The sequence below is a fragment of the Barbus barbus genome (assembly GCF_936440315.1).
Source record: "Barbus barbus genome assembly, chromosome: 1".
Taxonomy (NCBI): Eukaryota; Metazoa; Chordata; class Actinopteri; order Cypriniformes; family Cyprinidae; genus Barbus; species Barbus barbus.
Window position 1 is genome coordinate 24,456,176 of NC_136729.1, and position 27,475 is coordinate 24,483,650.

The following is a 27,475-nucleotide window of genomic DNA, read 5'->3' on the forward strand; positions in this document are numbered from 1 at the left end:
TTCAGTTCCATTCAATCACTGTAGAGATTATGAAAGTAGTTCACTTCAGCTGTAAAGAGAAAACTGATGTCATCATCCAGCTCAGTCCTATACTGTCTGTTCAGTCAATTCAATAATATTGCTGAATATGAAGTGTCCCCCAACTAAGCAAGCCAAAGGTGACAACGGTAAGGACCCAAACTAATCTGACCAGACAAACCAACATGGTGTGATTTAGTTCCAGGCTGTATCACAAGTCAGATTGTGGAGTGGTGTCATTCAGACGCATTGTTTCTGCTTGAAGATTGGGATAATAAATTCAACACTGATAATAACAAGAAAAGTTTCCTGAACAACAAATCAGCATATTAAAATGGTTTCTCTAAGATCATGTGACCTAAAGCTTTTAAATCATCTGCTGGCTATTTTTACTAATCATCTTTACTATTTTGTCTTTTGGCAAAGTGGTATTCAATTTGTACAATCTCATTTATATTTTTACTATTTGAATAATGGTTATTTTTAGGAGAGGAGTTAGGGGTGGACCTTCATGCTTACCTTTTTTCTAAAAATTTTACATTTCCATATGGATCACATTGTATGAATTCATATGATCTGGTATGGCATCATCTGGTAAAATAGTTATATTTTCTAATGAGATTGGGTTGGTAGGCTTATTGTTGTGAGTATGTGTATGCTTTTGTGTAGGCTAAATCTGTGAGTACAGGCAGTTAGGATGTCACTGTCAAATGAGCTTTCATCGTAGAGTCTCTAAAGGTATGTTGTTTGTTTGAGGGAGGATTTAAAAAAAGAAAATGTTATTACTAGAATATTTGGACAGCCAAGTCAGCTCGCTAAAATGATGTAACCAGTGACTTGGATTACTTGTACATCTAATTTCCTGTTTCATCTTGTGCAATCATTGATTTGAGGTTGATTTGAATTGAGTTGGCCTGTTTATAAATGAATGGTATAGAATGTGTCAGTGTTTTATGGTCTTCAATTTGGGGAGAAAGAATTTGAAAGCACATGTACAGTCAGGTCCATAAAAATTGGGACATCGATACAATTCTAACATTTTTGGCTCTATACACCACCACAGTGGATTTCAAATGAAACGAACAAGATGTGCTTTAACTGCAGACTGTCAGCTTTAATTTGAGGGTATTTACAATATGCGTAATGTAATATAGGAATTACAACAGTTTGCATATGTGCCTCCCACTTGTTAAGGGACCAAAAGTAATGGGACAGAATAATAATCATAAATCAAACTTTCACTTTTTAATACTTGGTTGCAAATCCTTTGCAGTCAATTACAGCCTGAAGTCTGGAACGCATAGACATCACCAGACGCTGGGTTTCATCCCTGGTGATGCTCTGCCAGGCCTCTACTGCAACCGTCTTCAGTTCCTGCTTGTTCTTGGGGCATTTTCCCTTCTGTTTGGTCTTCAGCAAGTGAAATGCATGCTCAATCGGATTCAGGTCAGGTGATTGACTTGGCCATTGCATAACAGTCCACTTCTTTCCCTTCAAAAACTCTTTGGTTGCTTTTGCAGTATGCTTTGGGTCATGGTCCATCTGCACTGTGAAGCGCCGTCCAGTGAGTTCCGAAGCATTTGGCTGAATATGAGCAGATAATATTGCCCGAAACACTTCAGAATTCATCCTGCTGCTGTTGTCAGCAGTCACATCATCAATAAATATACGAGAACCAGTTCCACTGGCAGCCATACATGCCCACGCCATGACACTACCACCACCATGCTTCACTAATGAGGTGGTATGCTTAGGATCATGAGCAGTTCCTTTCCTTCTCCATACTCTTCTCTTCCCATCACTCTGGTACAAGTTGATCTTGGTCTCATCTGTCCATAGGATGTTGTTCCAGAACTGTGAAGGCTTTTTTAGATGTCGTTTGGCAAACTCTAATCTGGCCTTCCTGTTTTTGAGGCTCACCAATGGTTTACATCTTGTGGTGAACCCTCTGTATTCACTCTGGTGAAGTCTTCTCTTGATTGTTGACTTTGACACACATACACCTACCTCCTGGAGAGTGTTCTTGATCTGGCCAACTGTTGTGAAGGGGGTTTTCTTCACCAGGGAAATAATTATTCGGTCATCCACCACAGTTGTTCTCCGTGGTCTTCCGGGTCTTTTGGTGTTGCTGAGCTCACCGGTGCGTTCCTTCTTTTTAAGAATGTTCCAAACAGTTGTTTTGGCCACGCCTAATGTTTTTGCTATCTCTCTGATGGGTTTGTTTTGTTTTTTCAGCCTAATGATGGCTTGCTTCACTGATAGTGACAGCTCTTTGGATCTCATCTTGACAGTTGACAGCAACAGATTCCAAATCCAAATAGCACACTTGAAATGAACTCTGGACCTTTTGTCTGCTCATTGTAATTGGGATAAGGAGGGAATAACACACACCTGGCCATGGAACAGCTGAGAAGCCAATTGTCCCATTACTTTTGGTCCCTTAACAAGTGGGAGGCACATATGCAAACTGTTGTAATTCCTACACCATTCACCTGATTTGGATGTAAATACCCTCAAATTAAAGCTGACAGTCTGCAGTTAAAGCACATCTAGATCGTTTCATTTGAAATCCATTGTGGTGGTGTATAGAGCCAAAAATGTTAGAATTGTGTCAATGTCCCAATATTTATGGAACTGACTGTAGATATCATAAAATATTTAAATGCATGCTTGTTAAAGGAACCATTGTCTCTTCTTATTTAATCTTATTTAAATTTATTTAATCCCATTATTTCACTGTTTGGCTACATAAATGGAACATTAACATGCTTCTTTAAAGAAGTTGTTGAAGATATGCGTTTTATTTCTGGTCACAATTGTAACTGGTGGCAATTGTGGGAAAAAGAGAACGATAATCCAAGATTTATTTACGTTTACATTGTTTTATTTAATGTAACAACACTTCTATATATATATATATATATATATATATATATATATATATATATATATATATAAATTCAAAAATTTGACATGCAATGTAATGGTTTATTTTGAACAGAGCAATGTTAATAATACAGAGGGCATTATTAACTAATATCAGAATTTAGTTTACATGCCTCCAGATATGGTCATGTAATTGTTTACACGAATCAAGCCAACTTGTTAACTAAAAATTAAAGGAGTACTTAATTGCATTATTAGGCGTCTGTTGTTAGTACAAACAGCTTTCTGAAATAGTTATAACGTAAAAATCAAACACTTGACTAATTTGGCCACTAGGTGGGAGGCGAATACGGCTGTTCTTCTCCTCTGTCTCAGCTGCTGTCTACTAGATCTGGTTTGTAGCTCTGCCTCCCCACCCTCTTCCCTTCGCTCTCTTTTTCTCTACCCCCCCCCCCCCAACTCTCTCTTACATTAGGGCTTTCCATCTTTCGCTTGCATCGCACTCGCTCTGCTAGTGTTAAATGAAGGCGCTCATCATGGCAGTTTTGGCGCACCTGTACCCAGCTGTGTTTTTGGCTTGTGCGTGGATGTCACTGTTCGGACCGATTTCATGTCACACCGGCGTTATAAACCAGAGAAACGTACGGGACCGAGAGCTTGACAGTCGCGGTGGGCATGTCACTGGCAGAGATGAAGCGCTTATCTCAGCGCACAGCCGCGGAGATTACAGCGGGGACCCCGGCGGACCCCGAGTCCGGAGGGCATCGACTCCGGAGAAAGTCTCTCTACTCAGCAGCTCTTTCGTCCTTAAAGGGGATGCCACCCACAACCAGGCAATGGTCCACTGGACGGGGGAAAATAGCAGCGTGAGTACCCCCCTTTACACGTTGTCTATTGTAGGCTAATTGTCCCGAAAAGTCATAAGAATGAACGTTTAGTTGTTTATCCTGTCAAGTCTTTTCATAAGGTGCGTAGATGCTTTAAGAATATATTTCAGGTGATGAAGCAGGTAATGAAGCATCATGAGCAGATAGGCGGGTGTTTGGACTGCAGGTAGATGCATAACGACCAGCTTTCATGATCATCACACAAAACACATCTGCTGCGTATCGAGAGGCTTAGGTTCAGTGTTTACCAAACCATCCTGCTTGTAATTTGAGCCAGAATGAGAGCTGATGCCGAAACGCACCTATACCTCGTGTGCTATCCACCTGCACGCGCCTAGAAAACAGAAGTTCACTGCAAGTCCTTGTTAGTATACGGCTGGCTCATGCAAAATTTGAAGTTTGACGGTGTTTACTTGCTGAATCGTATAAGCGAAGCACTGTGATATAGCCTATAGTTATTATAAGAGCGAACAGCCTGGACGCGCTCTGAACAAATGCGCGCTTGTCTGTGTGATGGTAGCCTAGTTTGGTGAATTGTATCTGGAGGAGACATCTCTCATTTACAAAGCTGCCAAAACAACTCATGAGCTGTTTACACAAAATGCAAGCGTCCTGAATAAAACCTACTTTTTAATATCTGTTGAAGTGTGAAGTGCTTTCATGTCAGCTTCTGTAGTCGGCTTGATTTGCCTTCAACTATTGTCAAAAGTTTAGGGATGAGAAAGATTATTGCTCAGATCTTTTATAATTTGTTTAGTATAAGTAACAACTTTGTCTCAGATGTTTATATTGTTGACATACAGTAGGCCTAAGAGTGTGACAAATGTGGATGGTATAGTGAGTTTTATGTGTTAAATCAATTTGATGAGAATTGTTTTGAGACTTGTAATCTCTGCCTTGTAATCACAGACTCTGTGCATAATTTAAGATACTGGTGAGATGTCTTTTGAAACTCTAGTCTAGAAGAGTTACATGTGCACTTTTAGAAGACAAATGTGAGAAGCAGGAGACATAAGTGAAATTATTTATTTTAACTCATTGATCTGTAGGAGACACTATTACAGAGGTGCCATGTGTGATTCTTTTCTTTGCGCATGTCATTTTTGTAAAAAAAATATTAAAGAGGTGCCATTTGTGATTCTTTTCTTTGCATATCTCATTTTCTTATAACTAATAATTTTAATATTTTGTATCTGAAAGTTTTACAACACCATTGAAACCAACTTCGAGTTTCTGTAATGAAGCACTTTTCCTCTTAACCACATCCAATCAGCTTCTCTGAAGAATTTAGAAAAAAATGCAACCAAAAAAGTAATTTGGAGAAGCATGGAATTGGCATGCATTGTCATTTTTGTGTATTGGAAATGTAAGTGTCTGTGTGGACTGTGGTCTTGTTGCTTCTTTTAATTACTTAAGGTCAGAAGTAGCTGTGTGAATTATGCAGGTCCTCACTGCTATGTCATATGTTCTACAGTGAGGAGAGCTGTAACCTCTGTTGAGCTGAGCAACCAACCAGTGTTAGAATTGTTAACTGAAACTAAAAACACAAACATTTCTTCATGTGAAATAAACATTGAAATAAAATATTAAAAGAACCTAGACTGAAAGTTAATAAAAACTATATAGACATTAAAATTAAAATTAAAACAGAAAATGAAAAAAAAAAATAATAGCAAACTATAACAGTATTATTTACTATTATCTATTATTAACTATTAACAGTCATTTATACTAAAATAACATTGCAACTGACAGATGCACAGTGAATAGAATAGATGCTCAGAGGTCAACAAGCATTGTGCGTATGTTCATTTGTCAGGTTTGCTGACAGACTGCATTAGATTTCCATCTAATGATTTCCATTCACAGCAGGGTGAATGGAAACTTTGGCATTTAGGGATTGTTCAAAATAGATTGACCACTGTGCCATGTAGGAAAGAAGACACCAGAAGGAACTGTCGACATGTTACAAGCATTCTCTTTGAGAGTGTGGTAATGTGAGACTGTTTATAGGATAGTCTTCTTGAAATTGTCTTTAACCTGTGACATAACTGCAGAAGTCAGTTGTTTTTGCATAAACTCACCATACTGACCTATATGAAATGAATGCAAGCCAATCCAGGACAGCCGTGTGTACAGATTTTAATTATTTATGCTATCATCTGCTGTTGTAATAGGAGCATGCAGAATCCATGTTCGATATCAGTTTAATTAAATGAGCAAATAAGAGGAAGATATCTGCATCCTCACGATGCTTCAAGAAATTGTTGTATGTACAAACATAGGTTTATAATTAATGGGCATTTCTGTTATAGCCCAACCTTTGGAGAGAGGCAGACTCTCTCCAAAGTTTGGCATACCTCCTGTGCTTTAAGTGATGTGCAGAATAGACTCAAAACAAAGGAAGAACAAGCAGTCATTATTCCAGTACCTAGGCTCTAGTCCTGGAGAACGATACTAGACTCCTGACGAAATTCCAGCATCGGAGCCTTTCAGTGTGTTGAATGTGTTTTCCGTTCTACCTCTTTTGTTCTGCCTCACTTTCTCTGGGGAGTGCGACCATCTTTATTCATTTATTTTGCCCTCCTGCACTTCTGACGACAAATCTCTTTTCTGTAAATATAAGGAGATATAGTCATTTATCTGGTATTTAGCAGCAGTCTCTGCTGTTGTTTATGTTTGCAGCGTTGTCAGGAACCATTCATCTGTTTGCCTGCTGATAGCTGTGTTTAGTTAAGACAGAGAGAGGCAGCAGGGGAAAAATGACAGAAAACTAAGATACTGCATTTGAGAAAGTCAGAGATAAATAGACAGACAGACGGTATTGATATTTAGAATGGAGATGGATAGAAAAGGAGTCCAAGGAAGCAATTGATTGCTAACAGGATTGCTAACGGTCTCATTTAGCTCAGAATGTGTGCATGTTGTTCCCTTGCCTTCATGCTAATAGAAAATCTGATAAAATGAAAGACACATGGCTCATTGACATTTCCAAGGCAGTCCAGAGACACCACCACCATGTGCGCTTCTCCCCTGAGTCATCATTTTCTTGTTTTCCAAAGCCAGTAGGTTTTACAATTTTCAGGTTTTATAGGGGGGAGCTGTAATAAATTACAGATTATTTATAATCTACTCATATACAGGTGCATCTCAGAAAATTAGAATATGGTAAAAAAGTAAATTTTTTCTTGTAACTTATTTCAAAAAGTGAAACTTTCATATATTTTACATTCATTACATGTAAAGTAATAATTTTGATGATTAGAGCTTACAGCTCATGAAAGTCAAAAATCTGTATCTCAAAATATTAGAATATTTACATTTGAGTTTCAATAAATGACCATCCCTACAGTATAAATTCTAAAATATCTTGTTCTTTGAAACCACAATAATGACAATAATGAACACTGCTGACTTGGCAGTGATCCAGAAGACGAACATTGAATACTGAAAGGTGTGGCTGTTTACAGAGTGCTGTATCAAAGCATATTAAATGCAAAGTTGACTGGAAGAAATTGGGTAGGAAAATGCACAAGCAACAGGGATGACTGCAAGCTTGAGAATACTGTCAAGCAAAGCCGATTCAAACACTTGGGAGAGCTTCACAAGGAGTGGACTGAAGCTGGAGTCAGTGCATCAAGAGTCACCAGCTCAGACGTCTTCAGGAAAAGGGCTACCAAGCCACTTCTGAACCAGAAACAACATCAGAAACATCTAACCTGGGCTAAGGAGAAAAATAACTGGACTGTTGCTCAGTGGTCCAGTGGTCAGAGAAAAGTAAATCTTGCTTTTCATTTGGAAATCAAGGTCTGGTGTTTGGAGGAAGACTGGAGAGGCACAGAATCCATGTTGCTTGAAATTTCCGAAGTCAGTGATGATTTGGGGTGCCGTGACGTCTGCTGGTGTTGGTCCATTGTGTTTTATCAAGTCCAGAGTCAATACAGCCGTCTACCAGGAGATTTTAAAGTCACTTCCATCTGCTGACAAGCTTTATGGAGATGCAGATTTCCTTTTCCAGCAGGACTTTAGCACCTGCGCACACTGCCAAAACCACTTCCAAGTGCTTTGCTGACCATGATATTACTGTGCTTGATTGGCATATACCTGAAACTAAACCCCATATGGAATCTATGGTATATTTTCAAGAGAAAGATGAGAAACAGTCGATCCAACAATACAGACGAGCTGAAGGCTCAACAGTGCCTCAACAGAGCCACAGGCTGATCGCTTCCTTGCCATTCCTCACTGATGCTGGAATTTGTGCTAAAGGAGCCCCGACCAAGTATTGAGTGCATAAATGAACATACTTTAAAAAACTTGAACTTTTCTGTTTTGCAAATCCTTATTTTGATTGATCTTAGGAAATATTCTAATATTTTGAGATACTGATTTTTGACTTTCATGAGCTGTAAACTCTAATCATCAAAATTAAAACAAAAAAAACTTTTGAAGTGTTTTACTTTACATGTAATGAATCTCAAATATCTGAAAGTTTCACTTTTTGAAATAAGTTACAAGAAAAAATGAACTTTTTCACCATATTCTAATTTTCTGAGATGCACCTGAATAGCATGACAGAGATGAACTCTTATACACCAGATAATGTGGAAATTTGGCTCTCTAAAATTTATCAAATACTTGTCTTATAAATCTTATGATGTGGTACTGTTTATAATTTTTTTGAGTAAATTAAATGGCCGTACGTTTTATAAAAATACCTGATAATTTAGGATCACTTGAAATAATATGCCAATGCTTATTTAAGACTCTACGAAACTCCGCACCTAATGCGGAGTACTTGATAGTACAAATAGGAGCATTAGAAAATTGTGTTTTAATATTATGTTTTGTTCGTAAGCACTGTATCTGAGATATCTCATTGACTTTCTTCTTAGCATTATCGATCCATTCTTTACGGTAGCCACGATTCAAAAATCTTTTAGTTAAGTCAGTAGATTGTTGAGAGTAAGATTCAGCTGTGCTACAAACTCTACGTACACACTTAAATTGACTGATAGGTAAACTCTTAATTAAAGGTCTAGGATGGAAACTATCGCCTCTTAAAATAGCATTGCGATCCGTTGGTTTTCGATACAGATCAGTATGGAGTTTCCCATCACATATGTATACACTAACATCAAGAAAAGCGATGCTTACTGGATCGCATTCTATTGTAAAATTCACATGCTCAGCCCTTGAGTTAAGATAATTCAAAAACGTCAACATTTCTGTAGGTGTAGCCTTAGTAATCATAAAAATGTCATCAATATAACGTTTGTAAAGCAAAATCTTAGGAAAAAAAGAATTTGACACATTTAAAATAGTCATTTTCAAAAGCTCCCATATACAAACAAGCATAATTGGGTGCCATTTTACTGCCCATTGCGGTGCCCTTCACTTGTAAATAAAAATAATCCTGAAAGCGAAACAAATTGTTAGTCAAGACAATACTTGCTAAATCCAGTAAGCCTGCTGTACTAGGCTTTACATCCACAGATCTTTGTATTCCTCAGTATGAGGAATGTTGGTATATAAACTCTGAACATCAAAAGTAGCAAGAAGCACATCAACAACAGCAAAATCAACACCATATAAAGATTCAATAAAATCCATAGAGTCTCTTACATAAGATGATAACATGGGTACAAATGATTTGATATAAAAATCCACATAAGAAGAAATGTTCTCAGTAAGACTACCAATACCGCTCACGATAGGACGCTATGAACTTTGGGCAATGTATATATAATAGGTGTAATTGGAAAAACTACTTTAAGAAATTCATATTCATTTTTACTGAATTCACCGTTTTCAAAGTGTGACAATAACTTGGAATAAATACACGTTTTTAATTTATTAGTGGGATCAGCAGGTAAGAATTCATAAAAAATATGATCATCCAACTGTCTGCGAATTTCTTTTTCATAATTTGAAGCTCGTTGAAGTACAATAGCTCCACCCTTATCTGCAGGACGCACTACCACCGTATTGTCTTTACTAAGATTAAGTAAAGCATCCCTCTCAATTTTTGACAAATTATTATAGACTTTATATTGCCTCTTATTCTTAAGTACATTTTTTACATTTAATTCCACAAGTCTACAATGTGTCTAAGGACGAATTTCTATTCTTAGATGGAATAAAGGTAGATTTCCTTTTAAGAAGACGAGCCATAGACTGTTCAAGAGTAACACCCTGTGTGGTAACGGGCGGAACATCTTTAGATGCGGACAACTGTTCACTTGTACCAAAGAACTCCCGAAGTCTCAATGTTCTAAAGAATTTGTGAAAGTCAATCATAGTGTCAAAATCATTAGTTTCAGTAGTAGGAATAAAGGAAAGTCCCTTGCTCAGTGCAGTAGCACAAGGTTTTGAAAGTGACTTATCTGAAAAGTTCATTAACGCATCCCCTGGTTGCTCCTTGTCATCCGTGGAGGTAGAGAAAGGCCTTTTCCGCTTGCCCCTTCTACATCTCTTCTTGATCGATTTACCCTTCGATCCATTCCATAACTGTTGGGCTGAGTACGGCCTAAAAAAGTGGAACCATTTCGCCGTCGTCCAACAGGATCGGAGTCAGAATCCCATGAGGTTGAAGAAGCCCAAGTTCTGTTATCACCAGGTTGTCTGCGCCTGCGAAAACCAGAGGTAGCAGCCCGACTGCGATGGAATGTATTAGACTCAGGTTTTCCATCCTTCCAAAAATATACCTTTCCATGTTGATGGTCACCATTGTCTCTTGCAAACTTTGTACGTTTAATAGCTCTGATCTCTTTAGACAACTCCACTCGCTGACGTTCAAGATCTTTTTTGAATTCTGTGAGCTTACTTTTTGTCACCATTTCACCAAGTTGAATCTCCATTTTCTTAGAATCCAATCTTGTTGACTCAAGTTTTTTGGTAGTCTCTTTAATCACCAATTGGTTTTTAAACGTCAAAATAATCTTCGTGACTTGCTTGTGAAATCTGAATTTCCTTCACGTAAAAACAAGGTATTCCAGCTCTTCCTACAGGCAGTTACAGGTGTGGCAATTGCGTCCAGTGTGCCTTTACACATAAGTGCAATTTCTTCAGTCATCCACACACTGGCCGCAATATTTCGATACGTGGTACTATTACCTGTGCTTCTACTCATGTGATCTATCTAATTCGCTGCCCTTGGGGGCTTGCATACGTTGGTAAAACGACAAGACAATTACATACTCGCATCAGCGAACATCGCAGTAATATTAGAACTGGAGATATGCGTAGTCCTATAGCGTCTCACATCAGACAAGTAGGCCATAACGTCAGTGTTTTACAATATATCGGTATAGAGAAGGTAATTAAACCCTCAAGAGGAGGTGATTACGAGAAGAAATTATTACAGAGGGAATGTATACCTTAAATACCTTATCGGCATCAGGGTTGAATGAGGATTTTGATATTAAGCCTTTTTTATAGTGGTTGTACTAATACTTCATTTGTCGTTGATTATTAGTTAAGCTGTATGTGAATTTTTTATAAAAATTTTTTGTCACATGACTTGTATTACTTGTCACATGTTTTTTTTTGTGTGTGTGGACCCAATTAAGGTGATTACCTGTTGCTATTTAAAGCTGATTTTATTCCATGTGGGTATTGAGCCTGATGAAGACCTGAGAGTCGAAACGTTGCTGTTATTAAATTCATTTGGAGCAGCTATTTTCAGTGTGCGGACTTCTCTCCTTTTTCTTACTTCATGAAATAGGCATTTATTCATGGTTCATATACTTAACAGAAAGTTAATTTGGCCCCTCCTATTGCATGGGCAAAATTGTTAGCACATGTCTTGTCTGTCTGAATCAATATTCCCTAGTTGTTTCTGAATGTTTCTGTTTTGCAATGAGTCAGATTTGGCTTGCAAACATGTGGCAGAGTGGACAAAAGTGTTTTCCATCCACATTTTGTAAAGCCTTTCCAAATCCAGTTTTCCCATTCCAATCTTCTTTCAAATATCAGTATCAATTACTGGCATGCCATTGGTGGTTTTGCTCTTTTCAGCACTGAGACTTTAGCCCAACAGGCTTACTTGTGGTCCCTTTTCCTTGCTCTCCCAATGAGGATTTCTTCCTTTGTTTCCTGGGAGACCTCATCAGAATCTGGAGGGACAGCTCAGGCGGAGGGTTCATGTGCAGCATGAAGAATGTGTTTTATTCATTGGCCTTGCATATGTCATATTGCTCTTCCAATAGTGTTTTTGAAGGACTAGTTAGCCATAATTAAAAATGTTGACTTAATTTACTAACCTCATCTACTTATGAGAGTAGATTGTGATTTAGGCTAGAAGTAGGATTAGGCTGATACTCTGAAGCTCTGGCACTAATTATGCATAAGGTAACAAATAAACCGCCTAAGATCATGATTATCATAGGGTATTATGTAATTCTGGGCTCTCAGATCAACATCCATGTTTGAAACATAAAATTTCAAGGTACAGTATTTGTGGAGAAACGTGATGAATTTGATGTTTGACCATAAATCGACCATTGAGTAAATGTAATTCAGTATTAAAGGCAATACATTGTCATTTTGAATTGATGCATCCATGTTTGATATCAGTTTAATAGGATGAAGTCGGGGGGGAAGTCGTGGCCTAATGGTTAGAGAGTCGGACTCGTAATCGAAAGGTTGCGGGTTCGAGTCCCTGGCCGGCAGGGATTGTAGGTGGGGGGAGTGAATGTCCAGCGCTCTCTCCACCCTCAATACCACGACTGAGGTGCCCTTGAGCAAGGCACCGAACCCCCAACTGCTCCCCGGGCGCCGCAGCATGGCTGCCCACTGCTCCGGGTGTGTGTTCACGGTGTGTGTGTGTGTGTGTGTGTGTGCATTTGTTCACTACTCACTGCTTTGTGTGTGCACTTGGATGGGTTAAACGCAGAGCACCAATTTCGAGTATGGGTCACCATACTTGACAATACGTCACGACTTTACTTTTACTTTACTTTATGAGCAAATAAGAGGAAGAAAGAAATCAACATTAGATTTCTGTGTGTAGACAGGGGTTCTGCTTGTGTTTTGGCATAGTTCAATTTTAGTTTGAGAAAATAAGTTCATAAATGTAGAGAAAGTAACATTTTGTGTAATTCAAGTGATTTGTGAGCACCATTTCAGAGTGGATCTGACCAGCTGATTAATTTCCATCATCATGAGCTCAAGTATATTGTATTTTGGCTTAGAAATGTGACACATGTGGAATGTACAATAGATGCTTTTGTACTCCCCGATGGGCTTCAGCATGAAGACAATAAGTGGACCCACTGAATAAGTAGAATCCTGTAATCAAGGCAATGAGTTTTCATTCAGAAATTAATGCATATACACTCCTCAACATTATCTTTGCTTTTTCATTTGACATCACAGTTCTGAACTGAGCTGATTAACAAACAACTAAAATATGCAACCTCCTCAGAATATCCCATAAAGCATCATAAAGAATCATAAAAGTAGTCCGTTTGATGTATCCACTTTAGGTCGAGCCCAAGTCCGAAGCTATGATAACGTTGTGTATGAAACAGACTGAAATTTAAGCCATCGTTTACTGATAATCTTCACTAGACTTGTATGGAAAGAAGCTCAGATATTCTGTCTATGATCTCCTTTCATATTTCACAGAAGAAAGAAAACAACATCGGGGATTAGAACAACACGGGGTGAGAAAATGATGACAAAGCATTAGTTTTTGGGAGAACTATTCCCTTTAATAAACACAACTATGGACTCATTAAACCTACAGCTGTGAATGACATTAGTTGTTGTTGTCAGATGTGTTCATCAGTCTAGATTGTTGGCTTTGAACAGAATTCCTCCTGTTTCTGCCAGGTCATACTAACCTGAGGGAATTCATGTCTGTAGATTTGAGTCATTTCATCATTACGCTGTGCATTGTATGAGTCCACAGAAGAATACAGAGAGATAATAGTACGGTGGGTGAGAACTAAATCAGCTTGGAACACAGAAGTGACGATGCCTCACTGATAAGCTTGTGAGACAGCCAGATAGTGTTCAAAATGTTCCTCAGAGTCATGAAACATCAGATGATTATCCTGATCTATCTACTGTCCATAAGCGTTAATAAAGTACAAATTCACAAGACCACCAGCCTTTTGTTGTCAGCAATCACACAAAACTAAAAAGAAAATGATCAGAACAAACGATGGGTGTTGTTTTGAGATGGCTACAGCTGGTATTAGCATAGCTGTTTGTGACAGGAAAAGCTTACAGATATAAATTCAAAGAAACAGAGAGAAATGTTATACTGGTTGGCCTGATGGCAACATGTCTAAAACAGGTAAAAGTTCACATTAGTTGGTTTGTTGGGTATAGCGACTAAAATGTTTGCCTCTCCTATATATTTTGCCATATACACATCCCCTGATCAGTTTCTGCTGCTTTATGCAGTGACTCATGCACAGATACACTGTAAAGTGATTTTTATTATAAAGTTATAAATTGAACAAAGATTACTGGAATATGTTTTACAAGAAAATACTATTTTATTTTGGTCTTTCTACTTCAAGATTTCATGTTTAAATTAAATTACTTACTTGCTTATTATTCCGTAATAATTATAATCATAATTATTTTCAATAATTTATAGCAGTTTCAGACTGAAGATGTAAAAAAACAGTCTGTAGAAAGAGCAGAAAAACAGAGCTTGAGAAAGTTTGAAGTTATAAAAACCGCTTTGAAGAATAAGATTCCTAGTATTCTGTAAAATATTAATTCAGTGATGCTGAACAAGAAACATACACTTCTAGTAAACAGAAAGGTTTAAAGCCAAGGACTTCTTTGTCACCTGCAGTGGCAGTCATTCATTCTTTCATTTTTTCCTTGCATGGACAGTTTGTGCACTACTGTGAGAATTCAAAGGTGGTGTGTTGCTTTAGTCAGAAAGCATGTTGATTGAGCTCAGTCAAACTGACTTCTACCACATCATTGTTCTAATAGCACAGCTTTATCAGTATAGGCTGCAGTGAACTACTGGTAATAAGACATCTTTATTGCTTTAGTCTCTTAAACCCTAAATGGACCATGTAGGGAAAATTACAGTGAGAATGAAATAATTGGTATTTGGTATGATGTTACTGAAGCATGTTTTCAATGTTAGAGTGGATCTGTTTCATGATGAATCCTGTATACATTCTCTCTTCTCTCTCTGTTTCTCTCTCTCTCTTAATCAGCGTGACTGTGCCTTAATGAAGTCTGTACGTAGTGCCTAATGACTCTCTGTCCTCTTCTCTCTAACCTTCAGCTCACACACACAAATATAAAGGATGATGTCTCTCATATGTAATTTTCAGCAGGACTGACAAGTACCATGATGAAGGCTCTATGAGCTCTATCAATTTTAATTACAGAGGCACTCAGATAGTTATTGGGATCGTTCTGGTCAGCCAGGATGGCAATAAAAAATCACCCATGGGATGTCAGTCACTATATACACCTCATATTTTTTAATCTTGGTCATTTTAAATAGTAATATAAATTGAATATAGACTGCATGCCTGATTTATTGCCTACTGTCTGGATATGAAATGGGAGTATTGTAAAGAATTATGCATGAATACCAAATTGACCCCCAAAGGACACCAAAACACAATCTTTGCAGCAGCTTTTCCATTCTGATTTTCTCTTAACCTCATGTCCAGGATTTTATCTGGAATATTCTAGCTGTTATATAATAACTGGAGGAATATTTTTCTTCCACTTTTTTCTGGGAGCAAAGACTGTCATGATTGAGGCTTCTGGTAATTTGACATTGAACCTCATTTTTCATGCACTTTTTTTGTTGCTGAAAATAGTATGCTGTCAGAAAGAAATTTGTAGAAAAATGGATGATATCCTGCAGAATATTACTTTTCTGTTAAGTTTACAGACATTTGCTTCAACTCTAAAAAAACAAACAAAACAATGCAATGCAATATGTATTTCAAAATACAGGTAAAACACCTGTAAAATAATCTTTACAGAAAGATTACAGACTTTTCCTTGGGTGTAGATGTTCAGTAGTCTGTTTTTTTCAGTTATTGAGTTTATGATGAATTGTTCTAAGATTGTAATTTTGTTCTTTCAGTCACCTTCATTTAAAAAATGTCAATGCCCTAACACTGGCTACATGGGAACAGAGACATTATATCTGCACACCAATGTATAGTCTCAAACCCAGCAAGACTATAAGATGAGTGTTGATCTTTAGGAAGTAATAATACACTGCTATTGTGAAGCAGACAGAGACAGCTGAACTCATATGATGCATTTGTCACACTCTCAGTTTATTTACCCTCTTTTGAAGGACAAACACCACCTCTGTGCTAGATTTGATGAGTATATAGAGTTTTAAGGTCTATGCAGTTAGCATAAGATAAATGGAATCATTTAGTTGTTATTGTCTGCCTACGGGGCACAGTCATGTAATTAGAGCTATAATCATAATCATCATTATGTCCGTTTTCATCTGACTGGTATAACTTCAGCTAAATTTGAGAAACGTTTACCTCAAAAATATCTTGATGATCCTAAACTGTAACTATATTATTTATAATATAAATATAAAGGATTCTTACACATGTTTACATTTCTAAAGCTGTGCATATGTAAATACTTTCTGTATGCTATCAATTGTATGTTTCATCATATTTCCAAATGTACAAATAACTACGAATACTAATAAGTAGAACAAAACTGTGAATATCTTTCAAAGATCTGTTGCCACTAACCTGGCAAATCGGGGTAAATCCAAAGGTAGTTTTTCTTCACTCTATCAACCTGGTGTCTTTTGTAATCTTAACTTTGTTTTCAGGAGGTCTGGTGAACCCTAACTGCTGTAAAATTGTGTAGAAGCCAGCCAATCAGATTAGAGCTAGCCAGATAGAGAAAATGCCTGCCAGTTTTGTATGTAATAAAACAGTCCTGAACAAACTGTGGGTGTGCCGTCTGAGGCAGAGACGATACATTTGAATTGTTATGAACGCTAGCTTTGACTAACATGCAGAAAAAGGTTTGTTTTCAGACACACGAATGAAGATTATTATCATTCTGTTTTCAACGTTACACTTTTCAAAACTCTCCCCGGAAAACCTATTCACCTCTCTATGAGATTAATTAATTTAATATGCAGGCCTAGTATTTCCAAGCATTGTAGCTTTTCAAACACACTAAACCTGTAATAGTAAAGGTATTTTGTCAATTCATTCTTCTCTGGTGTTGTGTGTATATGAGAGGTGCTATATTGTGGTGTGAGTATAGTGATGTGGGTGTGGGTGTGTTTTCCATAGCGACAGATTACATATGACTGCAGACTTACAGACCAAAATGTTTGTTTTTTCCCACAGTAAGAAGCAGCTCTGTTATTAGTTCCTATAAACTGATGCTAATGTAAAGAAAAAGTAGATTCGCTATGATGAATCTTTTCATTCATTCTGCTTCACTAAAATCTGTTGTCCACACATTTTAATTTAAGATCTAATCCATTGTATTTTGCAGACTCATGTGGGGTTTTGTATTAGAGGCGGGGAAAAAATTTGAATTTCCCTATGTATATAGGATTGACTTTGATATGCTTAATGTATCTGGTTGTTCATCATACTGAGTGTGTTACACAGAGCAGGATAGTGACAAAAATACCCGTGACCAGCTGCTTGCACAGAGAGGTCAAGACCCTGGAACACACACACACACACATATACACCGTTGTGCCATATAGCACTATGCACCATAATATCACAGCCATATGGCTCTTGTTCTCCAGTCTTAGTGTTGCCTATTGAAATGTACTGTCGTATGTGTGTCTTTGCATATTTAGCTGTTACCATTGTATGTTGTGAAAAGTTAAATATAATTGCCCACAGATCTATTTGTTTTGTGTGTATGTGAGAATCTGATGGACTATATGAATCACACTCTCTCTGTCTGCCTGTGAAGTGAATCCCATAGTCCTGCCCCCTCAAATCCACCAAACGCAGCTTCACTCCATATCCTCTATATATGCGTCTGCTATTTCTGTCTGTCCTCTATGGAGGCTTGTTTCTGCCTTCGGATAAAATATAAAAAACGTTAATTGGAACTTTTCCTATACAATTCTGACTGAGATTATAATTCATAATCAGGACTTTTCAGTGAGATATAAATGCAGAATTGCAAGATATAAACTCCCAATTCTGAGAAAAAATAGTAAGAAAGTCAAAGTTGCAAGTCTGTATCTCGCAATCCTGAGTTTATATTTTGCATTTCCAAGAATTGTGAGATAAAGTCGCAAATTACTTTTTTAAATTTTATTCTGTGGTAGAAACAGACTTCCATAGTCCTCAGTGCATGTCCGTTATCTGTTATTTTTTGAGTGATCATAATATCACGCTTTTTATTAAACATGTATCAATAGCATTGATATATATACAGTCATGGCCAAAAATATCAGCACCCTTGGTAAATATGATCAAAGAAGGCTGTGAAATTTAATCTGCATTGTTAATCCTTTTGATCTTTTATTTAAAAAAATCACAAAAATCGAACCTTTCATTGGATAATAAGAGTTTAAAATGGGGCGAAATATCATTATGAAATAAATGTTTTTCTCAAATAGTACACAATTATTGGCACCCCTAGAAATTCTTATGAGTAAAATATCTCTGAAGTATATTCCCATTCATATTGACAATTTTGAGCACTCCAGGGTGATTATGAACATGAAATTATCCAGCCATGGCTTCCTGTTTCACAGAAATATAAATAGGAGGGAAAACGAAGCCCAAATTCCCTTAATCATCCATCACAATAATAAAAAAAAAAGAATATATTTTTGATGTGCATCAAAAGATAATTGAGCTTCACAAATTACTGAAGTAGCTCTAAGAAAAGAGCTAGAGCAGTGAAAATTTCCATTTCCACCATCAGGGCAATAATGAAGAATTTCCAATCAACATAAAATGTCACGAAACTGCCTGGAAGAGGACGTGTGTCTATATCGTCCTAATGCACGGTGAGAAGGAGAGTTTGAGTGGCTAAAGACTCTCCAAGGACCACAGCTGGAGAATTGCAGAAAATAGTTGAGTCTCGGCATCCGAAAACCTAAAAAACAAAATGGTCAAACAGCACCTATATCACCACATGTTGTTCGAAGGTTTCAAGAAAAATTCTCCTAACTCATCCAAAAACAAACTCCAGCATATTCAGTTATCAGACACGACTGGAACGTCAAATAGGACTGGCTTCTATGGTCAGATGAAACTAAAAAATTAGCTTTTTAGCAGCAAAAACTCAAGATGGGTTTGGCGAACACATGGATAAAAAGTACCCCATGTGTATAATGAAATATACTGCTGTATATTTGATGTTGTGGGCCTATATTTCTGCGGGAGGTCCTGGACATCTTGTTTAGACACATGACATCATGGATTCTATCAAATACCAACAGATAAAAAATCAACAAGTGACTGACTCTGTTAGAAATATTATAATGGGCCATGTTTGGATCTTCCAACCGTGCAATAATCCAAACACAAACCTAAACAACACAAAAATGGGTCACTGAGCACAAAACCAAGCTTCTGCTGGCCATTCCAGTCCTCTGACCTGAACTCTATAGAAAATGAGTGAGGTGAACTGAAGAGAAGAAGCACCAACATGAAGCTGTGAATCTGAAGGATCTGGAGAGATTCTGTATGAAGGAATGGTCTCTGATCTCTTGTCAGATGTTCTCTAACCTCATCAGGCATTATAGGAGAAAATTTAGAGCGGATAAACTGGCAAATGGAGGTTTCAAAAAGTATTGAATAAAAGGGTGCCGTTAATTGTGGGCAATGTGTATTAGAGAAAAACATTTATTTCATAATGATATTTCCCCCAAGGGGGTTCGGTGCCATGCTCAAGGGTCTCACCTCAATATCACGACTGAGGTGAGACCCTTGAGCAAGGCACCGAACCCTCAACTGCTCCACGGGCGCCGCAGCATTGGCTGCCCACTGCTCCAGGTGTATGTTCACTGCTGTGTGTGTACACTTGGATGGGTTAAATGCAGAGCACAAATTCCGAGTATGGGTCACCATACTTGGCCACACACCACTTCCCTTTCCCTTCCCCCCATTTTAAATTCTTATTATCCAATGAAAGTGAATTTTTTTTATTAACAATGCAGATTAATTTTCACAGCCTTCTTTGATCATATTTACCAAGTGTGCCGATAATTTTGGCCATGACTGTATTGATATGTCATATATAGCCTATGTATATATATATATATATATATATATATATATATAGACAGAGAGAGAGAGAGTACTTTGAAACTACTCTCTCTCTTTTTTCCTTTGTCTGTCTTTGCTTCTTTTGGTTTGAATTCAGTGCTTGCTTCCTCCGAATTTGTAAAACTCAGCTCAGATAAAGTATGACTGAAGAGGGAGGCTTTTGGGTTTGGTTGTATAATCTCTTGTCTTGATCAGTTGTTCGGTTGTGGTAAAGAGAGCTGCTTGTCACAGATCCACTGCCTCTCTCTCTTCTCTCTACAGCAGACCCATTTATATATAGCTACAACGCACAGAGCTGACAGGGAATATGACATGGGTAATTCAATCAATGGAAAAGAAGGACAAGATTCTCTCTCGCTGACTTTCTCTCCCTTGAGGGGTTTTCCTGTTACAGCGGTGCTTAGTTTGCTAGTGAACATTTTGAGATCTTTCCTGCTCTGGTTAAATTTGACCATAGTCAAATCTAAACACTAAATGAGGTATGTGCAAAAGTATGTATTTTCAAAATCGATGGGTTGCCTGAATGACTAATCAACTATTTATGAGGAATCCTTGTATAATTAGGCGGTTTTCAATCAGATCTGAATTCTTAGGGAGAGCTTTGTGCAAGGCACATTTTTGGATTTAAAAACAGCTAGACAGACTGCAACGGTATGGAATAAAATTGGGATAATGAATGGAATAGGAATGGAATAATTTTTGTACTTTGAAACAGCATCTTAAAAATGCAACTCTGATGGCACAAGATGGTCACAAACAATGTAAATTGGGACAGTTTCCAGATGTCTGTGTTTGTATGAATGTAGTGGTGCAACATTAAAAGCAATACATATAAAGATTTATTTTTTCAGAGTTTTAAGATGTCCATAAGCTAAAATTAAAACTCTACCACTTGCAATACAGAATATAAGAATAAAATGTATCTGTTAGTTTAAAACCTATTTAAAATAATATCTAAAGTAGGAATAGTTATGATCATGCATGTGTATGGCTGTAGTGGCAATGCTTTAGGGATTAAGCATCAATTTTAGACAAATAAAAAAAAAAAAACGTTTTTTTATGCTTTTAGACAGTATAAAAAAACTTCTCTTGAAGTACATTTAGCATATTTTTGATATTATGTATGATATGTCAGGTGTGCGTTGTTTTGTCATGGGGAAATGCGATGATTTTAAGGATGCACCATAACATCCCTAGTGAAAAAATAGTATTCTTAAGTACAATTTATTTGTATCTACTTTAGTATAACTAAATATATTTGTGGCAGACTATAAATTGGTATACTTAAAGGGTTAGTTCACCCAAAAATGAAAATTATGTCATTAATTACTCACCCTGATGTCGTTCCAAACCCGTAAGACCTCGATTCATGTCAGTACATGACGCAAGCGCGTGGTGGCGTGATGACGTTGAACACAAGGCAGCCACCACGCCACCACGTGCTTGCGTCACCACACGCTTGTATCATGAACGCACATCCACAAGAGCAACAGTAGGGACGAAAATGTGGAATACAATCGTTATTTTTTTTTTTCTTTGCGCAAAAACTATTCTCGTAGCTTCGTAAAATTACGGTTGAACCCCTGATGTTACATGGATTGCTTTACCGATCTCCTTGCTACGTTTCTGGACATGGGAACATTTCAGTTGTGTTGCTGTCTATGGAAGGTTCAACCAAAATTATCTTAATTTGTGTTCCGACGATGAACGGAGGTCTTATGGGTTTGGAATGACATCAGGGTGAGTAATTAATGACATAATTTTCATTTTTGTGTGAACTAACCCTTTAAAGTCTGCTAAATTGGAACAACTAATTTTCAACTAAAGTTGTAATAAATATACTTGTTTGTGCTAAAGTGGAGCTATTCCAAGTATACTTAAGTACACTTTAAATATCCACTCTTTTATTTAATTTTTGAAATTCAGAATTCATTCAGCATAAACTTCAGATGTATTTTGGTGACATTACAATTGCAATTCAATTACACTGTAAGAGTGTTGAACATACATTAATATTGTACTAATAACAAACTGAGGTCATGCTATCCCTTACTTTTGGTGACTTTAAAATGCATTGCAATGGCATTCCAAGTAAACTTGAAATGTGCTAATGGCACAATTATTGTGTACTTCAAATTCAATAAATTAACCTTTATAAATAATGGCACAGCTTAAGAAATTGCCTTTTACTCACAGCCCAAGCATCGTAGTCAACTCAATGATCTAGAGAACATCAGTGGAACATTGGACACGGACATTTGAATATTGGATGAAGGAAACACCGCGGACTGGATTCAAACCCGGGTCGCTGCTACACACGTGCACTCACTTTACCAGATGCACCACCAAAGCAGACATGAACGGTGATAAACTGCGGTTACTTTGTAGTCTTTCTATACTGTTACAAATACTAATATAAGTAAACAGTTGTTTTTTTCCCCATCAATGACAGCACAAATTATATGCACTTAAAGACTTAAAGACTGTGAATCGAACAGTCTTAGTATAGGCGCAGTAAGTGGTGCATGGAAATAAACATGAACGTATAGAACACAAGACTGCGTTAAACTTGAAGCTGTTAAAGTCAGCGGACAAAACATTACATATCCTATCATCTGCAGAATGTTTTGCTTTCCTTTTACCTGAAATGATCTGTCATTAACGCTGTAAGAAACAATTGAATAAACCGGAATTATTCTTGTTCATGCGATAAAACATAGTTCCGTTAGTTGGTGGAAGAATATGTTTCAGTGCATGCGGAAGGAATAAACCCATCCGTAACATCTCTGCCCATTTTCTCTGCACGCTTCAACTCTGAATGCACTGGACACAAATGTTAATGTAAAATGCAATTAAATGTTTTGGCGTATGAATTGAAATGAATTTAATATATTTTGTTACTTTTCATGTAGTTAACGTCTATTGTAATTTATTTGACATTTTAACTTTTTGTTAAAAAACTTTTTGTGTAGTTTCGAGGGCTGGTCAGAATAATTTTAATAATTCCCTTAATTCATAATATTTTGACAGCCCAAAAGACTGCAGTCCACATTTCCAAGTGAAACGCTGACGTTGTCCGTACGTACGGGATATTAAAGAACCATTAATGGAAAAAAGTGTTGGTCCAGGTACATTGGAGTGTATTGAGAATATAAAGTAATAAACCTTCTGATCAAGTTCGTGAATTTCTTTCACCATTTCAAATCCATGACTAGCCTATATGTTGTTTACGGGACATTCGACCAGAAACGCACATGATCTGTCCTTGACTTCTTACAGTGAATAAAAAGTATTTCATCCAAAACATTTCTAAAACTGACTGATGGTTGATTTGTGTGAACTGTTCTGTAAAGGAATATGTTATTCATTAGGTTCTCAGATGTTTTTTTCTTTATTAAAAGCACTTTTGAACATTACAAATCCTGCCTTTGTCCTTGTCCTCAGCCAAAGTAGACCTACAGCTTTCATAGTTTTGTTATGCTAACAACTGTTTTTATACAAAAATCTCCATAAATAACAAGTTTAAGTTGTTATAATTCACATCAGTTAATTAAAAACATGAAATTAAACACAAATTCTATAAATGGATTCTATTCTACAACTGTCCTCATGTTTTCGGTCAGTCCTGGCACGTTTACATAAAATAAAAATACTTTTGTAATACTTTCTATATGTGACCATGGACCACAAAACCATTAGGGATTTATTCATAATCTGAAAGCCGAATAAATAAACTCCATGATGTATGGTTTGTTAGGATAGGACAATATTTGGCTGAGATGCAACTATTTGAAAATCTGTAATCTGAAGGTGCAAAAAATAAATAAAATGAAAATAGAGAAAATCGCCTTTAAAGTTGTACAAATAAAGTCCTTAACAATGCACTAATCAAAATTAAGTTTTTATATATATATATATATATATATATATATTCTTGGAGGGAAATTTACAAAATGTCTTCATGGAACATGATCTTTACTTAATATCCTAATGATTTTTGGCATAACAGAAAAATCGATAATTTTGACCCATACAATGTATTTTTGCCTATTGCTACAAATATACCCCAGCGACTTAAGACTGCTTTTTTTTTTTTTTTTTGGTCCAGGGTCACATATGTATGTAAAGCTGCTTTGCAACCTTGCAAAATTGTGAAAAGCACTATTTGAAATGTGGTTAAATTATTGAAAAGGTAAAGTTCATAACTGTACAAAGTACTGCATCATTATGAATTATTATTATGATTTTTTTTTGCAACTCAAAACATTTATTTTTATCTATACTATTTTTATACTCAAGTAGAACTCCACTACAGTATATTGTATTGTACATTTAATCATAACTGGTCAACAGAGGATTCAACTAAAATAAATTACTGACGGATAACTTCAATATTTAACAAATGAAAGAGTTTTATTTGCAAATCCCCCATTGTTACATTTGCGCTGTAGGCAAAAGTTGTGTTTGGAAACTCTGCTCTTACAGCACCTGTTAGCAGAAACATACTGGATGTTTCAATTCATACCTCACATTTTCTTTGGTTTGCCCAAAAAGAAAGTCTCATCTTTAAAAAAAAAATAAAAAAAATAAAATAAAATAAATACACAGCATCATCTTAAAATAATTTCATCATTCTCAGATTTGAAATACATGGTGAGACTTGTGTCTTTTGCAATGAGTTTCTAGACTCTAATGTTTCTTCTGAAAAATGTGCCAAATCTGCAGATTCCCAATAGTGTGCACTCTACCGAGTTCAGATGTTTAGCAAAAGTACAGCAAAACTTATTGTTGGTAAATTTCAGAGCTCATGAAAGTCTAAGGTCAGGAGAGACTGACTTATCAAGCCCCTTTCACTGAACATACTGTATCTTATATTTAAGCTGATGTTAAAATCACATTATTAAAATACTTTAAGACACTTTTAAGGGGTGAAGGAACAAACAAATATCAATACACAGAATGTGATATTGTCTCTTTGTCTTAGGTGAGAACTCATACAGTGTCCTCGTTTACTTAAATGATATGACAACATACAATACAAACAATCCCCACAGACATACATTATATAGCTACAGGATCATAAGATGAGTTGCTTCATTCATCCTTTATCAACACTAGTTGTTGGGCTGAGTGAGCATGGACATGTCATTGGGTTTATGAAGTGGCTTCCTCTTTCAAAGGTTTCATCCAGTTAGTTTATGTGTATGTGTGAAAATCACTTTTAACAAGTTTCAAACATGTTCTAGATGGAATTAAGAACCTAGCCAGTGCACTTTCTTAAAGATGTATATATATATATATATATATATATATATATATTTCATCCTTCCCTAAATGCATTTGTAAAAAAGTACAGTATTTTACAAATCAATTTGTCGTGCACTAAGTTTGTGCTTGATGCAAGCATGAAATAACTACATTTAGAATGTATTTTCAGTTAGTATAGACATGCCAATCTATTTTAGTGTACTTATCATGAAATAAATATATTTTAAATACAATTAAGTATATTAATCAACCATACCATACTACAGAAGCTTAAAATAGCTACATGCAGAAAAGAGTCAGGAATCCTGCTCTCGTGTGTGTGTGTGTGTGTGTGTGTGTGCGTGCGTGTGCGCTCAAGGCTCCTTTCAGTCCTTGTCTGGTAGAAGCTGGACAAAGGCCTTCAGCTTTCTATATTGTTGTCTTGACCTGACTGATTCCCCCTGCAGCAGCACAGGGAGACATTTTCCTCCTCCTCTTAGCTTGTTCTTTTTGTCTGTTTGTTTCTCTTTCCTTTATTTTTATTTATCTCAGTGTATCTCTGTGTCTAATTGTCTTTATGCTTTATTATTTTGTTTTAGCGAAATCTCCCCCATTCTCTCTCTTTTTTCCCATTCTCCAGCCATATTTTCCTGTTGTCCAGGAATTTATATTTTAGGCACTGGTGTCTGTTGTTCTGACTGAATCTTGACCTCAGTCATTCTCTGGGCTGGACAAATGACTGAGACGTCCTTTTTCCCTGGAGCCATTCTATTTTTCATTCCCATTCACACAGACACACACATTCTTCCTCCACTCTCCCATTTCTCATTTTTATCTGCCTTTTTCTCTTTCTTCTTTTCTTTTCAACTCCCTCTCTCCATTTTGTTACAACAGTCTGGGGAGAACCACAAAAATCCTGAAAGATTCTTTTCTTCCACTTATTTTATTCCTTCAGGCAGTGGAATTTACAGAAAATCTCTCTCTGTGTTGCTGCACCGCATTGGCTGTAATCTCCTTTCAATCTTCCTCTTCTCTTTCCCCACCCTGATCCCATGATCACGGTGATGTTCCAAGTCTTAAGTGGAGCTGAGTGCTCGTGTAATCAAATTCCCCATGGTTTACCACATCACTGCGGTTACAGTCAGATGTACGAGCCTGTGACCCGTGACCCAACCTTGGATTTGAGACAAAGCCAGTCACAGAGCTGGGTCACCCATAGGCCATTACGTTTCTCACAAAATTTCTGTGCTCCTCTAAGAAGAGAAGTGACTTCTGTTCTGTTAGAAATAACGTGTGCATATTTGTATGTCTGTAATGAATAATTTATATCAAATTTGATTTTAACCTTTTAACTTGGCCTATGGTCAAAACCAGTTCGAAATTCTCTCCAACATTTGTATTCATTTGATGCACTGGAAGAGCTTGCCTTAGGACTGTGGACCATTTTATTGCACTTTCACAGTCCCCAGTAGGTGGAAAGTAGAACATTGTAATCAGTGAGCAGTGTTGGAAGGTTGAGCTGTATACTAGTCAGTTTCTTTACATCAAAGACTAAACTGAGTCTGAAAGTTTCGGCTGAAATTTTTGCACGTTAAAAAATAAATACGACCTCACGTTTTGTCAATCACGTTTGCACACTGCCACTTTCGTCCGTTAAAAAAAATTCAGATCAGGTTCGATTTTCTGTGTTTTCGCATCCGTAGCATGCATTTTGATAGGAAAGGATGGGGAATACGGAAAAACGCATGCAAAAATTTCAGACTCGGTGTGCAATGACCTTGACTCTTTCCTTTTTGGTAGTTCTGTGTTTAGTAGGTATTAATCCATTAGTAAAGTTTGATTTCTTAATAACCCTTATTGTCACAGTTGCTTTTGCCTATTTATGGATTACTATTGGATTGGTGATTTGACCTCAATAATGAACTTTGTGTGAGGATTCAACATTATTTACAGTATATATGTGTGTGTTTAACACATTATTAGTTCACTGTTAATTTTATAAAACCGTTCTTTTTTATGTATGTTCACCGATGTATTGCCGTAATAACCCACTTCCATGTTTGCAGGGATTGCTAGATATTTAGTTTCCAAATGATTCAGTTACCGCAGCACAGAAGCCCTATACAAACGAATAGCATCTGTTTCACTGGCCCATTGAAGTAACTTCCTCCGGTTCCCATC

At 36.8% G+C, this 27,475-nt stretch overlaps 1 protein-coding gene across 1 annotated transcript in view; it reads left to right on the top strand.

The window, feature by feature from the left end:
- Positions 1-3,425: 3,425 nt before the first annotated feature.
- The window catches only part of LOC306871515 (VPS10 domain-containing receptor SorCS2-like), a gene marked incomplete at both ends in the record, with an annotated part of 157,266 nt that continues 133,216 nt past the window's right edge, over positions 3,426-27,475 (top strand). Inside the window, one exon of the mRNA XM_079419526.1 lies at positions 3,426-3,770. Coding sequence (XP_079275652.1) covers positions 3,426-3,770 — 345 coding nt within the window. The remainder of the gene's footprint in view (positions 3,771-27,475) is intronic.